The sequence below is a fragment of the Armigeres subalbatus genome, chromosome 3 (assembly GCF_024139115.2).
Source record: "Armigeres subalbatus isolate Guangzhou_Male chromosome 3, GZ_Asu_2, whole genome shotgun sequence".
Lineage (NCBI taxonomy): Eukaryota > Metazoa > Arthropoda > Insecta > Diptera > Culicidae > Armigeres > Armigeres subalbatus.
The window spans coordinates 214,505,278-214,525,597 of NC_085141.1; the positions used below are offsets into that span (position 1 = coordinate 214,505,278).

Consider the following 20,320-nt stretch of genomic DNA (forward strand, 5'->3'; position numbering starts at 1 on the left):
GTGAGTGAGAATTTTTGTTGTAAAAAAATATATTTTGGCCATAACTCCGAAGCCCATAGTCCGATTCGGCCAATTTTCAATACGAAACAATGGGACAAGATTCCGCGTCGAATGCAACTTGTTGCGAGCAAATCGGTTAATGATAAGTGCCTGAAAAATGAGTGAGATTATTTTGCGCACACACATACACACAGACATCACTTCAATTCGTCGAGCTGAGTCGATCGGTATATAACACTATGGGTCTCCGGGACTCCTATAAAAAGTTCGTTTTTGGAGCGAACATATAGCCTTTACGTATACTTTGTATACAAGAAAGGCAAGAATGGTATAATTTTCGATCCCATAGTCTGATATGGCCAATTTTCAATAGGAAACAACGGGACAGGATTCTACGTCGAATGCAACTTGTTGTTTGCAAATCGATTGAGGATAAGTGCCCGGAAAATGAGTGACATTTTTTACGCGATTTTTTCGTATGAATTTGTATTTTGGCCAAAACTTCTGATCCCATAGTTCGATCTGGCCAATTTCAAATAGGAAACAATGGGACAGGATTTTGCGTCGAATGCAATTTGTTGCGAGCAAATCGGTTGAGGATAAGTGCCCGAAAAATGAGTGACATTTTTTACGCGATTTTTTCGTATGAATTTGTATTTTGGCCATAACTTCTGATCCCATAGTTCGATCTGGCCAATTTCAAATAGGAAACAATGGGACAGGATTTTGCGTCGAATGCAACTTATTGCGAACAAATCAGTTGAGGATAAGTGCCCGAAAAATGAGTGAAATTTTTTACGCGATTTTTTCGTATGAATTTGTATTTTGGCCATAACTTCTGATCCCATAGTTCGATCTGGCCAATTTCAAATAGGAAACAATAAGACAGGATTTTGCATCGAATGCAACTTGTTGCGAGCAAATCGATTGAGAATAATTTCCCGAAAAATGAGTGACATTTTTTACGCGATTTTTTCGTATGAATTTGTATTTTGGCCATAACTTCTGATTCCATAGTCCGATCTGACCAATTTCAAATAGGAAACAACGGGACAGGATTCTACGTCGAATGCAACTTGTTGTGAGCAAATCGATTGAGGATAAGTGCCCGGAAAATGAGTGACATTTTTTACGCGATTTTTTCGTATGAATTTGTATTTTGGCCTTAACTTCTGATCCCATAGTTCGATCTGGCCAATTTCGAATAGGAAACAATGGGACAGGATTCTGCATCGAATGCATTTGTTGCGAGCAAATCGGTTGAGGATAAATTCCCGAAAAATGAGTGACATTTTTTACGCGATTTTTTCATATGAATTTGTATTTTGGCCATAACTTCTGATCCCATAGTCCGATCTGACCAATTTCAAATAGGAAACAATGGGACAGGATTCTGCGTCGAATGCAACTTGTTGCGAGCAAATCGGTTGAGGATAAATGCCCGAAAAATGAGTGACATTTTTTACGCGATTTTTTCGTATGAATTTGTATTTTGGCCATAACTTCTGATCCCATAGTCCGATCTGGCCAATTTTAAAAGGGAAATAATGGGACAGGATTCTGCGTCGAATGCAACTTGTTGCGAGCAAATCGGTTGAGGATAAGTGCCCGAAAAATGAGTGACATTTTTACGCGATTTTTTCGTATGAATTTGTATTTTGGCCATAACTTCTGATCCCATAGTTCGATCTGGCCAATTTCGAATAGGAAATTATCATCTTTCTGCTTCTTCTTCTTCATGCAACATCAAAGCGCCAATATATGTATACGTATAAGTATATATACACGGAAAAAATAAACTACCCAATAGTGAGTTTAATTCACCCAACCTCGAACATCCGTACGCGAAGCCAAAATTAAGTAAAGGGCCTTTACTCCCATGTTAAAAAAGTACCCAACGGAAAATTTATTTACCCAAATGTAAGTAACACTCAATTTTGACCGCAGATATTAAAACTCAAAATTGGCTTCCCGTATTGAACTGGCGTCGTTAGATTGTTTGGCTCTTTTGTTTTTGACAACAAAAGAAAGAGTGGATGAAAGAGAAGAGAAAAAATAACTCAAAAGTAAGTTTAAAAATACAGTGTTGACCCGATTTTGTCACTCCCCGATTTTGTCTACCCCCGATTTTATCACGATTTCGACCCGATTTTATCACGTCCCGATTTTGTCACGTTTTCGACCCGATCACCCCAAAAAATTTTGTCATTCTTTTTATTTTCGTAAATAATACTAAAAATAACATTGATTTTCATGAAATAACTTTCACCGCCATAGTTTATTACGAACGACTTCTGTGTACCTGGGAAATATTCTGTAAGCAATTTCGACAAGAAATAACGGGTACCGTTCACGCATTTGGCCTTTCCAAGGCATAAAATCTAGAGTGCTTTGAGAATAGGTCGTATGTGCAAAAGAGAGCCTCTCTTCGGTTACATTCTCTTTCGATTATTAGAAAGCTATACACAAATTTATGTTGGATTTTTTGGCAGATATCTAAAGACAATAACTTTGTCTAGCGTGCTAAAGTGAAAATGTAGCAGAAAATGCTAAACTTGCGGGACAATGGGACAGGATTCTGCGTCGAATGCAACTTGTTTGCGAGCAAATCGGTTGAGGATAAGTGCCCGAAAAATGAGTGACATTTTTGAGTAGTTTTGCGCACACACACACACACACACATACACACACACACACACACACACACACACACACACACACACACACACACACACACACACACACACACACACACACACACACACACACACACACACACACACACACACACACACACACACACACACACACACAGACATCACCTCGATTCGTCGACCTGAGTCGATTGGTATATAACACTATGGGTCTCCGGGCCTTCTATAAAAAGTTTGTTTTTGGAGCGATCATATAGCCTTTACCGTATACTTAGTATACGAGAAAGGCAAAAAGTGGTATAATTTTCGATCCCATAGTCCGATATGGCCAATAGGAAACAACGGGACAGGGTTCTACGTCAAATGCAACTTGTTGCGAGCAAATCGGTTGAGTTTAAGTACTCGAAAAATGAGTGACATTTTTTACGCGATTTTTCGTATGAATTTGTATTTTGGCCATAACTTTCGATCCCATAGTTCGATCTGGCCAATTTCAAATAGAAAACAATGGAACAGGATTCTGCGTCGAATACAACTTGTAGCAAGCAAATCGGTTGAGGATAAGTGCCCGAAAAATGAGTGACATTTTTACGCGATTTTTTTGTATGAATTTGTATTTTGGCCATAACTTTCGATCCCATAGTCCGATCTGGACAATTTCGAATAGGAAACAATGGGACAGGATTCTGCGTCGAATGCAACTTGTTGCGAGCAAATCGGTTGAGGATAAGTGCCCGAAAAATGAGTGACATTTTTACGCGATTATTTTGTATGAATTTGTATTTTGGCCATAACTTTCGATTCCATAGTCCGATCTGGCCAATTTCGAATAGGAATCAATGAGACAGGATTCTGCGTCGAATGCAACTTGTTGCGAGCAAATCGGTTGAGGACAAGTGCCCGAAAAATGAGTGACATTTTTTACGCGATTTTTTTGTATGAATTTGTATTTTGACCATAACTTTTGATATCATAGTCTGATCTGGCCAATTTCAAATAGGAAACAATGGGACAGGATTCTGCGTCGAATGCAACTTGTTGCGAGCAAATCGGTTGAGGATAAGTGCCCGAAAAATGAGTGACATTTTTACGCGATTTTTTCGTATGAATTTGTATTTTGGCCATAACTTCTGATCCCATAGTTCGATCTGGCCAATTTCGAATAGAAATCAATGAGACAGGATTCTGCGTCGAATGCAACTTGTTGCGAGCAAATCGGTTGAGGACAAGTGCCCGAAAAATGAGTGACATTTTTTACGCGATTTTGACGTAGGACTTACGTCTCTCTTTACTATACCGGGTGTCATTTCAAAATTTCTAAATCGGCCGCGTTACGCTGTGTTGAAAGATTTCAAACGTTAATAGCTTTTGCCCTAGTGAACAGATTTCTGCAGTTAACCCCTCAATCGACAGCTTTCAAGTATGCCTTTCATATCAATGCTTGATAATATCCGAAAACTTGTTTCAATAGGCCTAAAACTGTTTTCAAAGCAAAACATTGAATTCACGAAAACCTATAAATATGGGTACCGCATCATTCTTGCATCATTCCATTGCCACGTTCTGATTGGTGCAGACGTCAACGAATGAGCTCACGCTAGGTCTGTTAAGAAGGCATAAAATAGCGCAGCGCGAATTTTTCCTCTCAATCTGACCGAAACAGGCAAAGCAATAACAGCATCGCATCGTCGGATTTTTTGAACGGTTGCATCATCATCTCAGCCACGCATTCGCAAACCTAAAGCCTTTTTAAGAGCAAGGCAGAATCGTCAGCATTCTCAGGTCAGCATCATCGGCATTTTCAGCCCGGCATTGTCGAGAAGCCAACAGTAAGCGCGGCACGGCGGTGTGTGACGATAGAGTGTCGACGACAACACTACTGATCAAGTTTTCTCGACCGATGGCAGCAGCGGCTAAGCGTTTGGTATTCCTGCAGACATCGATTCATAATGTTTTAAACAATCATAAACTCCCAGTTGAACCGCTCAAGAGGAAATTTACATCTAACATTGTGAATGGATCTTTTCAGAACCACTAATATACTTACTAAAGAGTTTTTCGCAATAGAATCATTTTGAAAATGTAGTACAATCAACTAATTAGAGAGCGTTTGCGTGACAATTTTATTAATTCGCGTTCATGGCGATGAATTGTTACAAAATTCTGTCTTCCTCGCTCACGACAAAAGAAAATGCGTTTCTTATTCTAAGATTTCAACGAAAATTTTTGAAATTTCTCCATTAGAATTCCAAAAATTGTCACTGTTTTGAGTCTAAATATTTCAATTTAAAATTTGATTTATTTGTTGATGTGAATAGGTAAATAGCTACTGAATTTTGTGTAACTTTTTCAAACGTTTGTATAAAGCTTTTGAATATTCTTGGTTAACGTGATTTTGTGTTTCAGCAAGTATACTCTATTACCACTATTACCACTGAAAATCCATTCTGCGCCAAATCCGTGCGACCCAAAACTAAATTCTAAGCAAATACACATTAAATATCAATGTTAAATATTACGCTGAACATTACAACAATTTAGTGAACGTCTTTTTTCGAGTTCGTTTTTATAATATTACTGATTTTAAGTATATGTTTTAACTTCAACGTTACACATGTTTGTACAAAATTGAAAATAGGATTAAGAAAAAAGGAGTTGATATAACAACTCATCTAGATGGTCCTTCTTGGAATTTCTGAAGAAGTCGCTCCAAAATTGTCTGCGGGTGTTTCTCCGAGAACATCTGTGGAAATTTCTTCATTCTTGCAAAAGGTTCCCCGTAAATTTATGCGGAATTTCATTTTTTGACGTAGAACTACGTCTGTCTTTTCTATATTGGGGTACACTTTACGTTTTCGAAAAATCAAAAAACGTCACGAAAATATGATAGACTTTGATCGTTAATATCTCAGCCGTTTCTCGATGGATTTTCAATTTTTTTGGACACTTACGCGGCTTTTGTACACGATTCGCTTTTTATGCGATTTTGTTTTCACTAGAATTTCGGGATTTCCATGGCTCATTCAGACACATTTAGGGATTTACGCGGTCTTTGACGTAGGACTTACGTCTTTCTTCACTATACTGGGTGTCATTTAGATTTTTGGAAATCGAGAGCGTTACGCTGGAAGGGAAGATTTTGAACGTTACTAGCGCTTTTATCTTTCGATGGATTTTTAAGATTTATATATCAATCGACTCGGATACTCTCCACCATTTTGCATATTTCATTGAAATTTGAGATTTTCAACGATAAACTATTGAAAAATTCAATTCTTGTCAAAGGCAGTAAAAAATTCATATGTAACCAATCTTGTGCATTCCTAACACGGACATCAGAATGCGTTATGTCACGGGCCTTCGGGTCCACCGGAATATTTTCTTTGTGTATAAAAGAAGCAGTGCGTGACGTGTGCGAGTCATTACAATCTGTGACAGCAGCGCGTAAAAAAGAAGAAGCCCTTCTCGAACGCGTTGATGATGATGACGCTTTGGCTGACAAAGAAGCGGGATACAAGACACTGGCTGATTGGCCCACCAATTGGGAAGCAGAGAAGATTCAAAAAAAGGTATAAAAGAAAAGTGCATTCGCTCGCAGAGCATTCAGTCTTTTTTATACCATCACTAGAAATTCGAGGATATTTGAAAAGATCGTTTTCTTACTTTTTCACTCAGCCGAAGCAAACAGCCTTTTTCAAGGCTCGAAGAGTTAAAAATAATGTTCTCCTTCAGTCGCTATCGCACGGATTAGAAGGCTCTTCAGTGGAAGGGCTGAGATACAGTCTACATCTCCTGCTTGTGGTTTATTTCAGGCAGTCCTTCAGTGGGAAGGTTGCCACTGTCGAGGCTAATATTTCGTGGCCGGACAGATACTTCCTGATTTTTTTTGATGATTCTTGTTCGAGGTAGGTTTGATTTCTGTGTCGGTTTGATGAGAAGATTTTGCCAAGGAATGGTATGCAACGCCGATTATTTATCCAAAATAGTTGATGTGAGAAATTTGGACATATTATGTATCTTGAAGGCATGGTCAAGTCAAGTCCTACGTCCACTTAGCGGTTATGTCACAGACATTACCCACTGTTCGTTTTTTGTATGAATTTGTATTTTGACCATAACTTTTGATATCATAGTCTGATCTGGCCAATTTCAAATAGGAAACAATGGGACAGGATTCTGCGTCGAATGCAACTTATTGCGAGCAAATCGGTTGAGGATAAGTGCCCGAAAAATGAGTGACATTTTTACGCGATTTTTTTGTATGAATTTGTATTTTGGCCATAACTTTCGATCCCATAGTCCGATCTGGCCAATTTCGAATAGGAAACAATTAGACAGGATTCTGCGTCGAATACAACTTGTAGCAAGCAAATCGGTTGAGGATAAGTGCCCGAAAAATGAGTGACATTTTTACGCGATTTTTTCGTATGAATTTGTATTTTGGCCATAACTTTCGATCCCATAGTCCGATCTGGCCAATTTCGAATAGGAAACAATTAGACAGGATTCTGCGTCGAATGCAACTTGTTGCGAGCAAATCGGTTGAGGATAAGTGCCCGAAAAATGAGTGACATTTTTACGCGATTTTTTTGTATGAATTTGTATTTTGGCCATAACTTTCGATTCCATAGTCCGATCTGGCCAATTTCGGATAGAAATCAATGGGACAGGATTCTGCGTCGAATGCAACTTGTTGCGAGCAAATCGGTTGAGGACAAGTGCCCGAAAAATGAGTGACATTTTTTACGCGATTTTTTTGTATGAATTTGTATTTTGACCATAACTTTTGATATCATAGTCTGATCTGGCCAATTTCAAATAGGAAACAATGGGACAGGATTCTGCGTCGAATGCAACTTATTGCGAGCAAATCGGTTGAGAGTAAGTGCCCGAAAAATGAGTGACATTTTTTACGCGATTTTTTGTATGAATTTGTATTTTGGCCATAACTTTTGATCCCATAGTCCGATGTGGCCAATTCCAAATAGAAAACAATGGGACAGGATTCTGCGTTGAATGCAACTTGTTGCGAGCAAATCGGTTGAAATCGGTGCCCGAAAAATGAGTGACATTTTTAACGCGATTTTTTCGTATGAATTTGTATTTTGGCCATAACTCTCGATCCCATAGTCCGATCTGGCCAATTTCAAATAGGAAACAATGGGACAGGATTCTGCGTCGAATGCAACTTGTTGCGAGCAAATTGGTTGAGGATAAGTGCCCAAAAATGAGTGACATTTTTTGAGTAGTTTTGCGCACACACACACACACACACACACACACACACATACACACACACACACACACACACACACACACACACACACACACACACACACACACACACACACACACACACACACACACACACACACACACAGACATCACCTCAATTCGTCGAACTGAGTCGATTGGTATATAACACTATGGGTCTCCGGGCCTTCTATGAAAAGTTTGTTTTTGGAGCGATCATATAGCCTTTACCGTATACTTAGTATACGAGGAAGGCAAAAAGGTGGTTTTGCCATAACTTCCGATCCCATAGTCCGACCTGGTCAATTTTCAATAGGAAACAATGGGAAAGGATTCTGCGTCGAATGCAATTTGTTGCGAGCAAATCGGATGAGTTTAAGTGCCCGAAAAATGAGTAACATTTTTTACGCGATATTTACGTATAAATTTGTATTTTGGCCATAACTTCCAATCCCATAGTCCGAAGTGGCCAATTTTTACTAGGAAACAATGGGAAAGGATTCTGAGTCGAATGCAATTTGTTGCGAGCAAATCGGTTGAGGATAAGTGCCCGAAAAATGAGTGACATTTTTTACGCGATATTTACGTATAAATTTGTATTTTGGCCATAACTTCCAATCCCATAGTCCGACGTGGCCAATTTTCAATAGGAAACAATGGGAAAGGATTTTGCGTCGAATGCAATTTGTTGCGAGCAAATCGGTTGAGGATAAGTGCCCGAAAAATGAGTGACATTTTTTACGCGATATTTACGTATAAATTTGTATTTTGGCCATAACTTCCAATCCCATAGTCCGACGTGGCCAATTTTCAATAGGAAACAATGGGAAAGGATTCTGCGTCGAATGCAATTTGTTGCGAGCAAGTCGGTTGAGGATAAGTGCCCGAAAAATGAGTGACATTTTTTACGCGATATTTACGTATAAATTTGTATTTTGGCCATAACTTCCAATCCCATAGTCCAACGTGGCCAATTTTCAATAGGAAACAATGGGAAAGGATTCTGCGTCGAATGCAATTTGTTGCGAGCAAATCGGTTGAGATTAAGTGCCCGAAAAATGAGTGACATTTTTTACGCGATATTTACGTATAAATTTGTATTTTGGCCATAACTTCCAATCCCATAGTCCGACGTGGCCAATTTTCAATAGGAAACAATGGGAAAGGATTCTGCGTCGAATGCAATTTGTTGCGAGCAAATCGGTTGAGGATAAGTGCCCGAAAAATGAGTGACATTTTTTACGCGATATTTACGTATAAATTTGTATGTTGGCCATAACTTCCAATTCCATAGTCCGACGTGGCCAATTTTCAATAGGAAACAATGGGAAAGGATTCTGCGTCAAATGCAATTTGTTGCGAGCAAATCGGTTGAGGATAAGTGCCCGAAAAATGAGTGACATTTTTTACGCGATTTTTACGTATAAATTTGTATTTTGGCCATAACTTCCGATCCCATAGTCCGACGTGGCCAATTTTCAATAGGAAACAATGGGAAAGGATTCTACGTCGAATGCAACTTGTTGTGAGCAAATCGGTTAAGGATTATTTATTATTATTTATTCAGACTAAGGCCGGAGTGGCCTGTGCGGTATATAAGAGTCTTCTCCATTCGGCTCGGTCCATGGCTACACGTCGCCAACCACGCAGTCTACGAAGGGTCCGCAAGTCATCTTCCACCTGATCGATCCACCTTGCCCGCTGCGCACCTCGCCTTCTTGTGCCCTTCGGATCGTTGTCGAGAATCATTTTCACCGGATTACTGTCCGACATTCTGGCTACGTGCCCGGCCCATCGCAGTCGTCCGATTTTCGCGGTGTGAACGATGGATGGTTCTCCCAACAGCTGATGCAGTTCGTGGTTCATTCGCCTCCTCCACGTACCGTCCGCCATCTGCACCCCACCATAGATGGTACGCAGCACTTTCCTTTCGAAAACTCCAAGTGCGCGTTGGTCCTCCACGAGCATCGTCCAGGTCTCGTGTCCGTAGAGGACTACCGGTCTAATTAGCGTTTTGTAGATTGTCAGTTTGGTACGGCGGCGAACTCTATTCGATCGGAGCGTCTTGCGGAGTCCAAAGTACGTACGATTTCCAGCCACTATGCGTCTCCGAATTTCTCTGCTGGTGTCATTTTCGGCAGTCACCAGTGAGCCCAAGTACACAAATTCTTCTACCACCTCGATTTCGTCACCACCGATGCAAACTCGCGGTGGGTGGCTCACATTGTCTTCTCTTGAACCTCTTCCTATCATGTACTTCGTCTTCGACGTGTTGATGACTAGTCCGATCCGCTTAGCTTCCCTCTTCAGTCTGATGTAGGCTTCCTCCATCTTCTCAAAGTTACGTGCCATAATATCTATGTCGTCGGCGAAACCAAATAGCTGGACGGACTTATTGAAAATTGTACCACTCGTGTTAATCCCTGCTCTTCGTATTACACCTTCCAAAGCGATGTTGAATAGCAAACACGAAAGACCATCACCTTGCCGTAACCCTCTGCGGGTTTCGAAGGGACTCGAGAATGCCCCTGAAACTCGAACTACGCACATCACCCGATCCATCGTCGCTTTGATCAACCGTGTCAGTTTATCCGGAAAACCGTGTTCGTGCATTAGCTGCCATAGCTGGTCCCGATCGATTGTATCATATGCGGCTTTGAAGTCGATGAATAGATGATGTGTGGGCACGTTGTATTCGCGGCATTTCTGCAGTACTTGGCGAATGGCAAACACCTGGTCCGTGGTGGAGCGTTCGCCCATAAAACCCGCCTGGTACTGCCCCACGAACTCCCTTGCAGTTGGTGCTAGTCGACGGCATAAAATTTGGGAGAGTACCTTGTAGGCGGCGTTCAGCAATGTGATTGCGCGGTAGTTGCTACAATCCAGCTTATCGCCCTTTTTGTAGATGGGACACACGACACCTTCCATCCACTCCTGCGGCAAAACTTCCTCCTCCCAAATCTTGGTAATGACCCAGTGCAGCGCTCTAGCCAGTGCCTCACCACCGTGTTTAAATAGCTCTCCTGGTAGTTGGTCAACCCCAGGGGCTTTGTTGTTCTTGAGCCGGCCAATCTCCTCCTGGATTTCCTGGAGATCCGGAGCCGGTAGAATTATGTCCTGCGCGCGTTCTCCCAGGTCCATCACCATACCGCCATCTTCGTCTGCCACATCGCCATTCAGGTGTTCTTCGTAGTGCTGCCGCCACCTTTGGATCACCTCACACTCGTTCGTAAGAAGGTTCCCGTTTATGTCCTTACACATATCGGGCTGTGGCACGTGGCCCTTACGTGAACGGTTTAACTTCTCATAGAACTTTCGTGTGTTATTAGCGCGGTACAGTTGCTCCGTTTCTTCACGGTCTCGATCTTCCTGCTGGCGCTTTTTCCTCCGGAAAATCGAGTTTTGTCTGTTTCGCGCCTGTTTATATCGTGCCTCGTTCGCCCTCGTGCGGTGTTGCAGCAATCTCGCCCATGCTGCATTCTTCTCTTCCACTAACTGCTCACATTCGCCATCATACCAGTCGTTTCTCTGATCCGGGGCACCGTGCCAAGTGCAGCGGTTGCGGTGCTACCAATGGCGGATCGAATATCTCTCCAGCCATCTTCAAGAGATGCTGCGCCTAGCTGCTCTTCCGTTGGAAGTGCCACTTCCAGCTGCTGCGCGTATTCTTGGGCAAGTCTACCGTCTTGTAGCCGCCCAATGTTAAGCCGCGGCGTCCGACTTCGACGCGTGTTGTACACCGTCGAGAGTTTTGAGCGCAGGCATACTGCAACGAGGTAGTGGTCGGATTCAATATTCGCACTGCGGTAAGTGCGGACGTTCGTGATGTCGGAGAAGAATTTACCGTCGATTAGAACGTGGTCGATTTGGTTTTCCGTTTCTTGGTTAGGTGATCTCCATGTGGCCTTGTGGATATTTTTGCGGGGAAAGAAGGTGCTTCGGACTACCATTCCGCGGGAGGCTGCGAAGTTTATGCATCGTTGGCCGTTGTCATTCGATACGGTGTGCAGACTATCCGGTCCGATGACCGATCTATACATTTCCTCCCTTCCTACCTGTGCGTTCATGTCACCGATGACGATTTTAACGTCCCGCAGTGGGCATCCATCGTATGTCTGCTCCAGCTGTGCGTAGAACGCTTCTTTCTCGTCGTCGGGTCTCCCTTCGTGTGGGCAGTGCACGTTGATGATGCTATAGTTGAAGAAACGGCCTTTAATCCTCAGCTTGCACATCCTTGCGTTGATTGGCTGCCACCCAATCACGCGTTGGCGCATCTTACCCAGCACTATGAAGCCGGTTCCCAGCTCGTTGGTGGTGCCACAGCTTTGGTAGAAGGTAGCCGCTCGATGCCCGCTTTTCCACACTTTCTGTCCTGTCCAGCAAATCTCCTGCAGCGCCACGACGTCGAGGTTGCGGGGATGTAATTCATCGTAGATCATCCTGTCGCAACCTGCGAAACCTAGCGACTTGCAATTCCATGTTCCAAGCTTCCAATCGTGATCCTGTATTCGTCGCCTAGGTCTTTGCCGATTATATCGAGTCGCATTATCTCTTATATTGTTCGTAATGATTGGTTTTCTAGGCGGCTTATTGGGCCTGCGCAAACCTCCTGTCTCGTCGGAGGGCCGTCGTGTCAGGGCTGTTTAGCGTCCCACCTAACACCAGGACTTGGGCTTGTGCGCTTTGAGCGGCACACGGTCGCTTTGGTGGAGCCTACTTGCGGATACATGCAGCTTTTTATAGAGGTTTAACAGGGCCCACTGTCAAACCCCACCACATCCTAGGCAAGCCCCACAACTCGCAGATGGCCTGGGGAGGGATCGTCAAGCCCTTGGACATAGTCCCTGCTGCCCGCGGTTGAGGATAAGTGCCTAAAAAATGAGTGACATTTTTGCGTCGGTTTGTGCGCACACACACACACACACACACACACACACACACACACACACACACACACACACACACACACACACACACACACACACACACACACACACACACACACAGACATCACCTCAATTCGTCGAACTGAGTCGATTGGTATATAACACTATGGGTCTCGGGCCTTCTATAAAAAGTTTGTTTTTGGAGCGATCATATAGCCTTTACCGTATACTTAGTATACGAGAAAGGCAAAAAGGTGGTTTTGCCATAACTTCCGATCCCATAGTCCGACCTGGTCAATTTTCAATAGGAAACAATGGGAAAGGATTCTGCGTCGAATGCAATTTGTTGCGAGCAAATCGGTTGAGGATAAGTGCCCGAAAAATGAGTGACATTTTTTACGCGATATTTACGAATAAATTTGTATTTTGGCCATAACTTCCAATCCCATAGTCCTACGTGGCCAATTTTCACTAGGAAATAATGGGAAAGGATTCTGCGTCGAATGCAACTTGTTGCGAGCAAATCGGTTGAGGATAAGTGCCCGAAAAATGAGTGACATTTTTTACGCGATTTTTACGTATAAATTTGTATTTTGGCCATAACTTCCGATCCCATAGTCCGACGTGGCCAATTTTCAATAGGAAATAATGGGAAAGGATTCTGCGTCGAATGCAATTTGTTGCGAGCAAATCGGTTGAGGATAAGTGCCTAAAAATGAGTAACATTTTTTGCGACGTTTTGTGCGCACACACACACACACACACACACACACACACACACACACACACACACACACACACACACACACACACACACACACACACACACACACACACACACACACACACACACACACACACACACACACACACACACACACACACACACACGGGCAGCAGGGACTATGTCCAAGGGCTTGACGACCCCTCCCCACGGCCTCTGCGAGTTGTGGAGCCTGCCTAGGACGTGGTGGGGTTTGACAGTGGGCTCTGTTAAACCTCTATAAAAAGCTGCATGAGTCCGTAAGCAGGCTTTACCAAAGCGACCGTGCGCCGCTCAAAGCACACAAGCCCAGCAGGAGTGCCAACCGGCACATCAGGATTGATACCAGTAAGATCCTGATTATGGTATACTGGTCAACGGCAAACGTCATCGGATGAATCTTGATTTATGGATAGGATTAGGTGTCTATGAGCTGACGGTCGAGCTATTCTGCTTCCTGAGTAAAAACGAGTGACATCTTTTTGAAATGGCAAGCAGGCTAATAGTCCGACTGCCTCCGTCCCGATAAACAACCTGGCAGGCCTCCGGTAACGCTCAAAATCTGCCACCAATATCGGTGGGTAGTAGGTTCAGATGTAGCATTCCTGATTTACGCCGATCCGGCTCTGAACACGGTGCTATAAGGCACCGGAGTCAACCCTTGCATGGACCTCACTGTTTACATAGGGACCCATGGGATCACAACAGGCGACTACCTACAGCAGGTGGAGATAACGGCCCGGAGGGGGGACCCTTTTATCATGAATAAAATTCCAGAAAGCAACGAAGGAGCAAGTGGGGCGAACCCGTTCGCCAAAAGCGGGCTGACGAGGTCTCCGCCTCAGCAAACCCAAGAAGAAGAAGAAGAACAGCATCGAGAGGTACTACAGCGAAAAACCACTAGAGTGAGCAGCCAAGATCATAAAAGCGAGCATCAGCAGATAAAGGAGCAGAAGCAACAACGCGACAAATCGCAACAGCAGTTGCCCACGAGCCATGGGTGGAACATAGCCCAACAACAGCCGAAGGTTCTTATCGCAAAGAAATGGGCAGAAGAGCTCCACGAGTTCGTCGATAAGAAACACAACGTGCACAAGGATATCAAAGAGCTGGTGTTAAAGATCCGAAAAGCCCTCGGGTCAGCAATGACAGATTGGAATAATCTGACGCAGAGAGCAGAAAATGCCGAGAGCGAACTGGCTACAGCCAAAAACGCCCTTTTATCAGCGGTGCCATTACAGGAAACACCTGGATTGGTCCCTGGGGGACTTGGCAATAACGGAGAAAGGAAGCTGGGGCGGCCGGAAGACACACCGGTCTCTGTGCCTAAGAGGAACAGATCCTCGCCAGGAGACGAGCGACCAGGAGGCTCCAAAAAACAAAGGGAGGCTCTACGCAAACAAATGGTTGCCGCACAGCCGGACCAAGCCGGTGACGGCAACTTAGGGACCCCTGGCAGGTGGTCCAAAAGAAGACGAAAAGAGCCGCAGCAAAATAGATGAGCGGCAAAAAATCACCAAGAGAAGCGTGAAGAAGAAGGGCGAAGCACTGGTGGTGAAGACTAGCGAGGAAGGGTATTTGGAGGTCCTGCGAACAATAAGGACAGCTCCGGAATTGAAGGACTTTGGCGCAGATGTACAGAGAATCAGGCGCACACGGGCGGGTGACATGATCTTTGAAAAAGGACTCCAAGAATAAGAGCTCATCATATAAGGAGCTAACGGAGAAGGTGGTTGGCGATAAGGCACAGGTGAGAGCGATGACGCCTGAAGCGTGCCTCCAATGTGTGGACCTGGATGAAATTACCACGGCGGACGAGGTAACTACCGCAATGAAGGAGCAACTCGAGTTGGGCGATGTTGACATAACAATCCGACTAAGAAGGGGTCCATCAGGCACGCAGATCGCTGCTATAAAACTTCCGGCAGATGCTGCTGACAAAGCACTGCGAATCGGCAGAATAAAAGTCGGTTGGTCGGTGTGTTCGTTGAGCCTCTCTCAGCAACCAGAGGTGTGCTTCAGGTGCCAAGAGTTTGGCCACCTGGCACGGAACTGCAAGGGCCCTGATAGGTCAAAACTTTGTAGAAGATGCGGTGAAGAAGGTCATAAGGCACAAAGCTGCAAAAAGCCACCGAAATGCCAGATCTGTAGAAGCGATGAGCGCAGAGACCATGTTACTGGTGGTCAAAAATGTCCAGCGTTCAAACAGGCGATGTCAAGTAAATTACAGTGGAGGTAATACAAATTAACCTCAACCGCTGTGATACTGCGCAGCACCTGCTGTGGCAATCTGCGAGGGATTCGAAATGCGACGTTGCAATCATCTCTGATCCATACCGGATCCCGCCAGGAAACGGTAATTGGGTAGCGGATGAAGCAGGAACCGCCGCTATATGTACGGTAGGAAGATACCCATACCAAGAAATTGTGTATCGCGCAGCTGAAGGCTTCGTGATCGCCAAAGTTAACGGAATCTATATATGTAGCTGCTACGCACCGCCACGTTGGACGATTGATCAGTTCAACCGGATGCTGGATAAGGTAGCAGAGGAACTTATCGACAGGAGGCCAGTCGTCATTGCTGGGGACTTCAACGCCTGGGCAGTAGAGTGGGGCAGTCGTTGCACTAACCCTAGAGGTTGGAGTCTACTAGAAGCATTTGCCAGGCTCAATGTAGACTTGATTAATGAAGGTTCGACGAGCACATATCGAAGGGATGGCAGAGAGTCCATCATTGATGTTACCTTCTGCAGTCCTGCCTTAGCAAGGAACACGAACTGGAGAGTCTGCGAGGACTATACGCATAGCGACCATCAAGCGGTCCTGTATTGTGTCGGAGGGAGGGTACACTCGGAACCACGCGAGAGCAGTATCAAGGAGCGAAAGTGGAAGACAGAATCCTTTGACAAGGATGTGTTTGCGGAAGCAATGCGATTCGAGCGCAATCTTCAAAATCTGAGTCCAGACGAGCTGGTTGCAGCATTGACCCGAGCCTGCGATGCAACCATGCCGAGAAAGGTACAGCCACGGTATGCACGCAGGCAAATCTATTGGTGGAATGAAACGATCGCAGAACTCCGTCGTAGCTGTTTTCGAGCAAGGAGGAGGATGCAGAGAGCCCGCAGCGATGTAGAAAGAGAAGACCGCAGACCAGTGTTTAGGGCGGCCAAAGCCGCTCTTAAAAAGGAAATTAGGCTCAGTAAGGCAGCCTGCATGAATGAGCTCTGCCACAACGCGAATGCAAACCCATGGGGGGATGCATACAGGGTCGCTATGGCTAAGATTAAAGGCCCAGCGATACCGCTAGAGAGGAGCCCAGAAAAACTCAAAGCAATTATTGAGGGACTGTTTCCGTATCACGAAGCACCAGTCTGGCCTCCCACACCTTATGGTGAGGCCAACACCAGCAGAGATGAAGCCCGTGTCACTAACCTCGAACTAGTTACGGCAGCAAAAAGCCTAAAACTAATAAGGCTCCGGGACTAGATGGCATCCCCAATCTGGTCTTGAAAACGGCGATCCAGGTCAACCCGGACATGTTTCGCACCACATTGCAGAATTGCATAGACGAAGGAAACTTTCCTGAGTGCTGGAAGCGGCAAAAGTTAGTACTGTTGCCGAAGCCGGGTAAGCCACCCGGAGATCCATCGGCCTACAGGCCTATTTGCCTGCTAGACACGGTCGGAAAACTCCTTGAGAGAGTCATCCTTAACAGACTGGCGATCCACACAGAAGGTGCAAACGGATTATCAAGCATGCAGTTCGGGTTTCGGAAGAGCAGGTCCACAGTTGACGCCATCCGGATAGTCGTCGAAGCAGCTGAAGCAGCCAAGAAGCAAAAGAGGAGAGGAAACCGTTACTGCGCTGTGGTAACCTTAGACGTGAAAAATGCGTTCAACAGTGCCAGCTGGGAAGCAATAGCCAGCTCCCTACACAGAATGGGGTTCCAGGGTACCTGTGCAGAATTCTGAAGAGTTACTTCGAGAATAGGACGTTGGTCTACGAAACACACGAAGGCCTGAAGAGAATAGGCATAACAGCGGGTGTTCCCCAAGGCTCCATTCTGGGGCCGACGTTGTGGAACGCGATGTACGATGGGCTGTTGCAGCTAACACTACCAAGAGGTGTGAAGATCGTTGGGTTTGCGGACGACGTGGCTCTCATGGTATTAGGTGAAACAATAGAAGAGGTAGAAGTACGAGCAGGGCAGGCGATAGAAATAATCGAAAACTGGATGTGCGGGAAAAAGCTGGCATTGGCCCATCACAAAACCGAAGTGATGATGATCAGCAACCGAAAAGCAGTACAGCATAGTACGATTACGGCCGGAGAAGCCACCATCGCCTCAAAACGAGAGGTAAAGCACCTCGGGGTAATGATCGACGACCGGCTCAATTTCAATAGCCACGTTGATTATGCTTGCGAGAAGGCAACTAAAGCGATCACAGCTTTGACCAGAATCATGTCAAACAGTTCCGCGATTAGTAGCAGTAAGAGAAGACTCCTGGCCAGCGTATCTACGTCAATCCTCAGATACGGAGCTCCTGTCTGGGCGGCTGGTGAAATCACGAGAAGGAACCTTACTCGGCTCAATAGCACCTATAGGCTGATGGCCATGAGAGTGGCAAGTGCATACCGTACCATATCGATGGATGCGGTCTGTGCCATAGTAGGAATGACCCCCATAAACATCTTATTGGAGGAGGACTGTGAGTGCTACAGACTGCGAGGAACGGTTGGTGCTCGCATGATTACGAGAGCCGATTCGATGAGGAAGTGGCAGCTGGCTTGGAACAGTAGTTCGAAAGGAAGGTGGACATATCGGCTTTTTCCGAACCTGTCGTTGTGGGTGGACAGAAAACACGGGGAAATCATCTTTTTCCTGAAACAATTCCTTTCGGGCCATGGATGTTGTAGAAGTATATGCACAGATTCGGACACACAGAGTCCCCCCTTTGCCCGGCCTGTCCGAACTGCGAGGAGACACCGGAGCACGTGTTTTTTCGACTGTCCTCGATTCAGGACAGAGCGATGTGTGCTCTCAGTAGGCAGCGCTAGTAATATAAACCCGAGAACATCGTGCAAGAAATGTGCAAAAATGAGAATACGTGGAACGAAATAGGAAGAGTGGTAACGCAGATCATGAAATCGCTGCAGCGAAAATGGCGTGAAGACCAGAGGGTGTCTGGAAGCGATCATAATCGGTCGGTCGGTCACGGGGAAGCTTCCGTCGTCGGGGAACTTCCTGTCGGTGTAGGATAGATCCGCCGCCGGGGACTATCTGAGTAAATCGCGATCCAGTTGGGAGCTTAATGGCTCAAGAATACAGAAGATTAATATCGAAGAGTTTCCGCCGCCGGGGAACCTCTAGTCGGAGTAGGCTAGATCCATCGTCGGGGACTAGGCCGAGTAGAACGTGACGCGTTGGTAGAACTGGTTTCGGGTCGTCGGAGCACCATTGAACCGGACGCTATGCTCCACCCGGAATCTCTGGATCGACTTCGGCACTCGGACCGGTCACTCGCTGAAGTAAGAAAGGCCTCCGTCCTGCGCTGATCTGGAAAACACCAGAAATGTTAAAAGTGGTAAAACAAGTCTTACACAGAAGCGAGTCGTCGGTTCCGAGGGAAATTCCAACGTCGGGGAACTCCCTGTCGGAGTAGGATAGATCTGCCGCCGGGGATCATCCGAGTAGCCCGCGATTTAGCTGGGAGCTAAATGGCTCAACGAAAAAGTGTAGCAAAAAGTCAAGGAAACTATGCTGGGAGCCGAACGGCTCAATGTTAACAAAAGTTCCGTTCGGGAGAGTTTCCGCTACCGGGAAGCTTCTAGTCGGAGTAGGCTAGATCCACCGCCGGGGACTATGCTGAGTAGTTCGTGACGCGTCGAATAATCGGTTTTGGGTAGTCGAAGCGCCAGTGAACCGGACGTTATGCTCCACCCGGAATCTCTGGACCGACTTTGGCACCCAACCGGTTTCCCGTTGAAGTGAGAAAGTGCCTCGGACTATCTAGGTGAGACATTAGTGTTGGACACGCAATAAACTTCCACGGGTCGTCGGTTTTCGGGGAAGCCCTCGCCGCCGGGGGACTTCCCGTCGGAGTAGGATAGATTCGCCGCCGGGGACTATCTGAGTAGACTGCGAACACGTCGAGAGCTAAATGGCTCAAAGATACAGTGGTGCTGAATGGCATGAGGAAGAGAAACAGTGAGCGTCAAAGATTAAGAGACGCGCAAACCGAATAAAAAATGCTTCGATGAGAAAATGTAGCGAACTAGCTGTGCTAGCTAGAGGCTGAACACGTGAAGTGCATGAGCACAGCCCCCCTCCGAAGTATTGACATCCAGTAAGTCCCGGGGGGAACAGGGCATGTGAAGAGAGGGTAACTCAAGTAACCTTCTGTTACTTGGGTGGGTTTAGTGGGTTCGGCGGGCCGGCCTTCTGCCGACCGCGCCAACCCCACTCCCTGAGTGATAATTTCAGGTGTCTGTAAGCAGATTTGCCTTCATCCCTCTATAAAAAAAAAAAAAAAAAAAAACACACACACACACACAGACATCACCTCAATTCGTCGAACTGAGTCGATTGGTATATAACACTATGGGTCTCCGGGCCTTCTATAAAAAGTTTGTTTTTGGAGCGATCATATAGCCTTTACCGTATACTTAGTATACGAGAAAGGCAAAAGGTAACTTCCGATCCCATAGTCCGACCTGGTCAATTTTCAATAGGAAACAATGGGAAAGGATTCTGCGTCGAATGC

The 20,320-nt window shown here is 45.3% G+C and overlaps 1 protein-coding gene across 1 annotated transcript; it reads left to right on the forward strand.

Annotated features, from left to right (window-relative positions):
• The first annotated feature begins 15,315 nt into the window (after positions 1 to 15,315).
• LOC134222282 (uncharacterized) lies at positions 15,316 to 17,042 on the forward strand. Its single transcript, XM_062701426.1, has 2 exons — positions 15,316 to 15,375; positions 15,831 to 17,042. Exons 1-2 carry the CDS (start codon positions 15,316 to 15,318, stop codon positions 17,040 to 17,042), a joined length of 1,272 nt encoding a protein of 423 aa, XP_062557410.1.
• The last annotated feature ends 3,278 nt before the right edge of the window (positions 17,043 to 20,320 follow it).

Excerpts from the sequence above, each read along its gene's own strand:
- LOC134222282 (XM_062701426.1), top strand. The coding sequence starts at position 15,316 with ATGACGCCTGAAGCGTGCCTCCAATGTGTGGACCTGGATGAAATTACC. Across the intron at positions 15,376-15,830 it reads AAATTACCACGGCGGACGAG|CACCTGCTGTGGCAATCTGC; the intron begins GTAACTACCGCA and ends GATACTGCGCAG.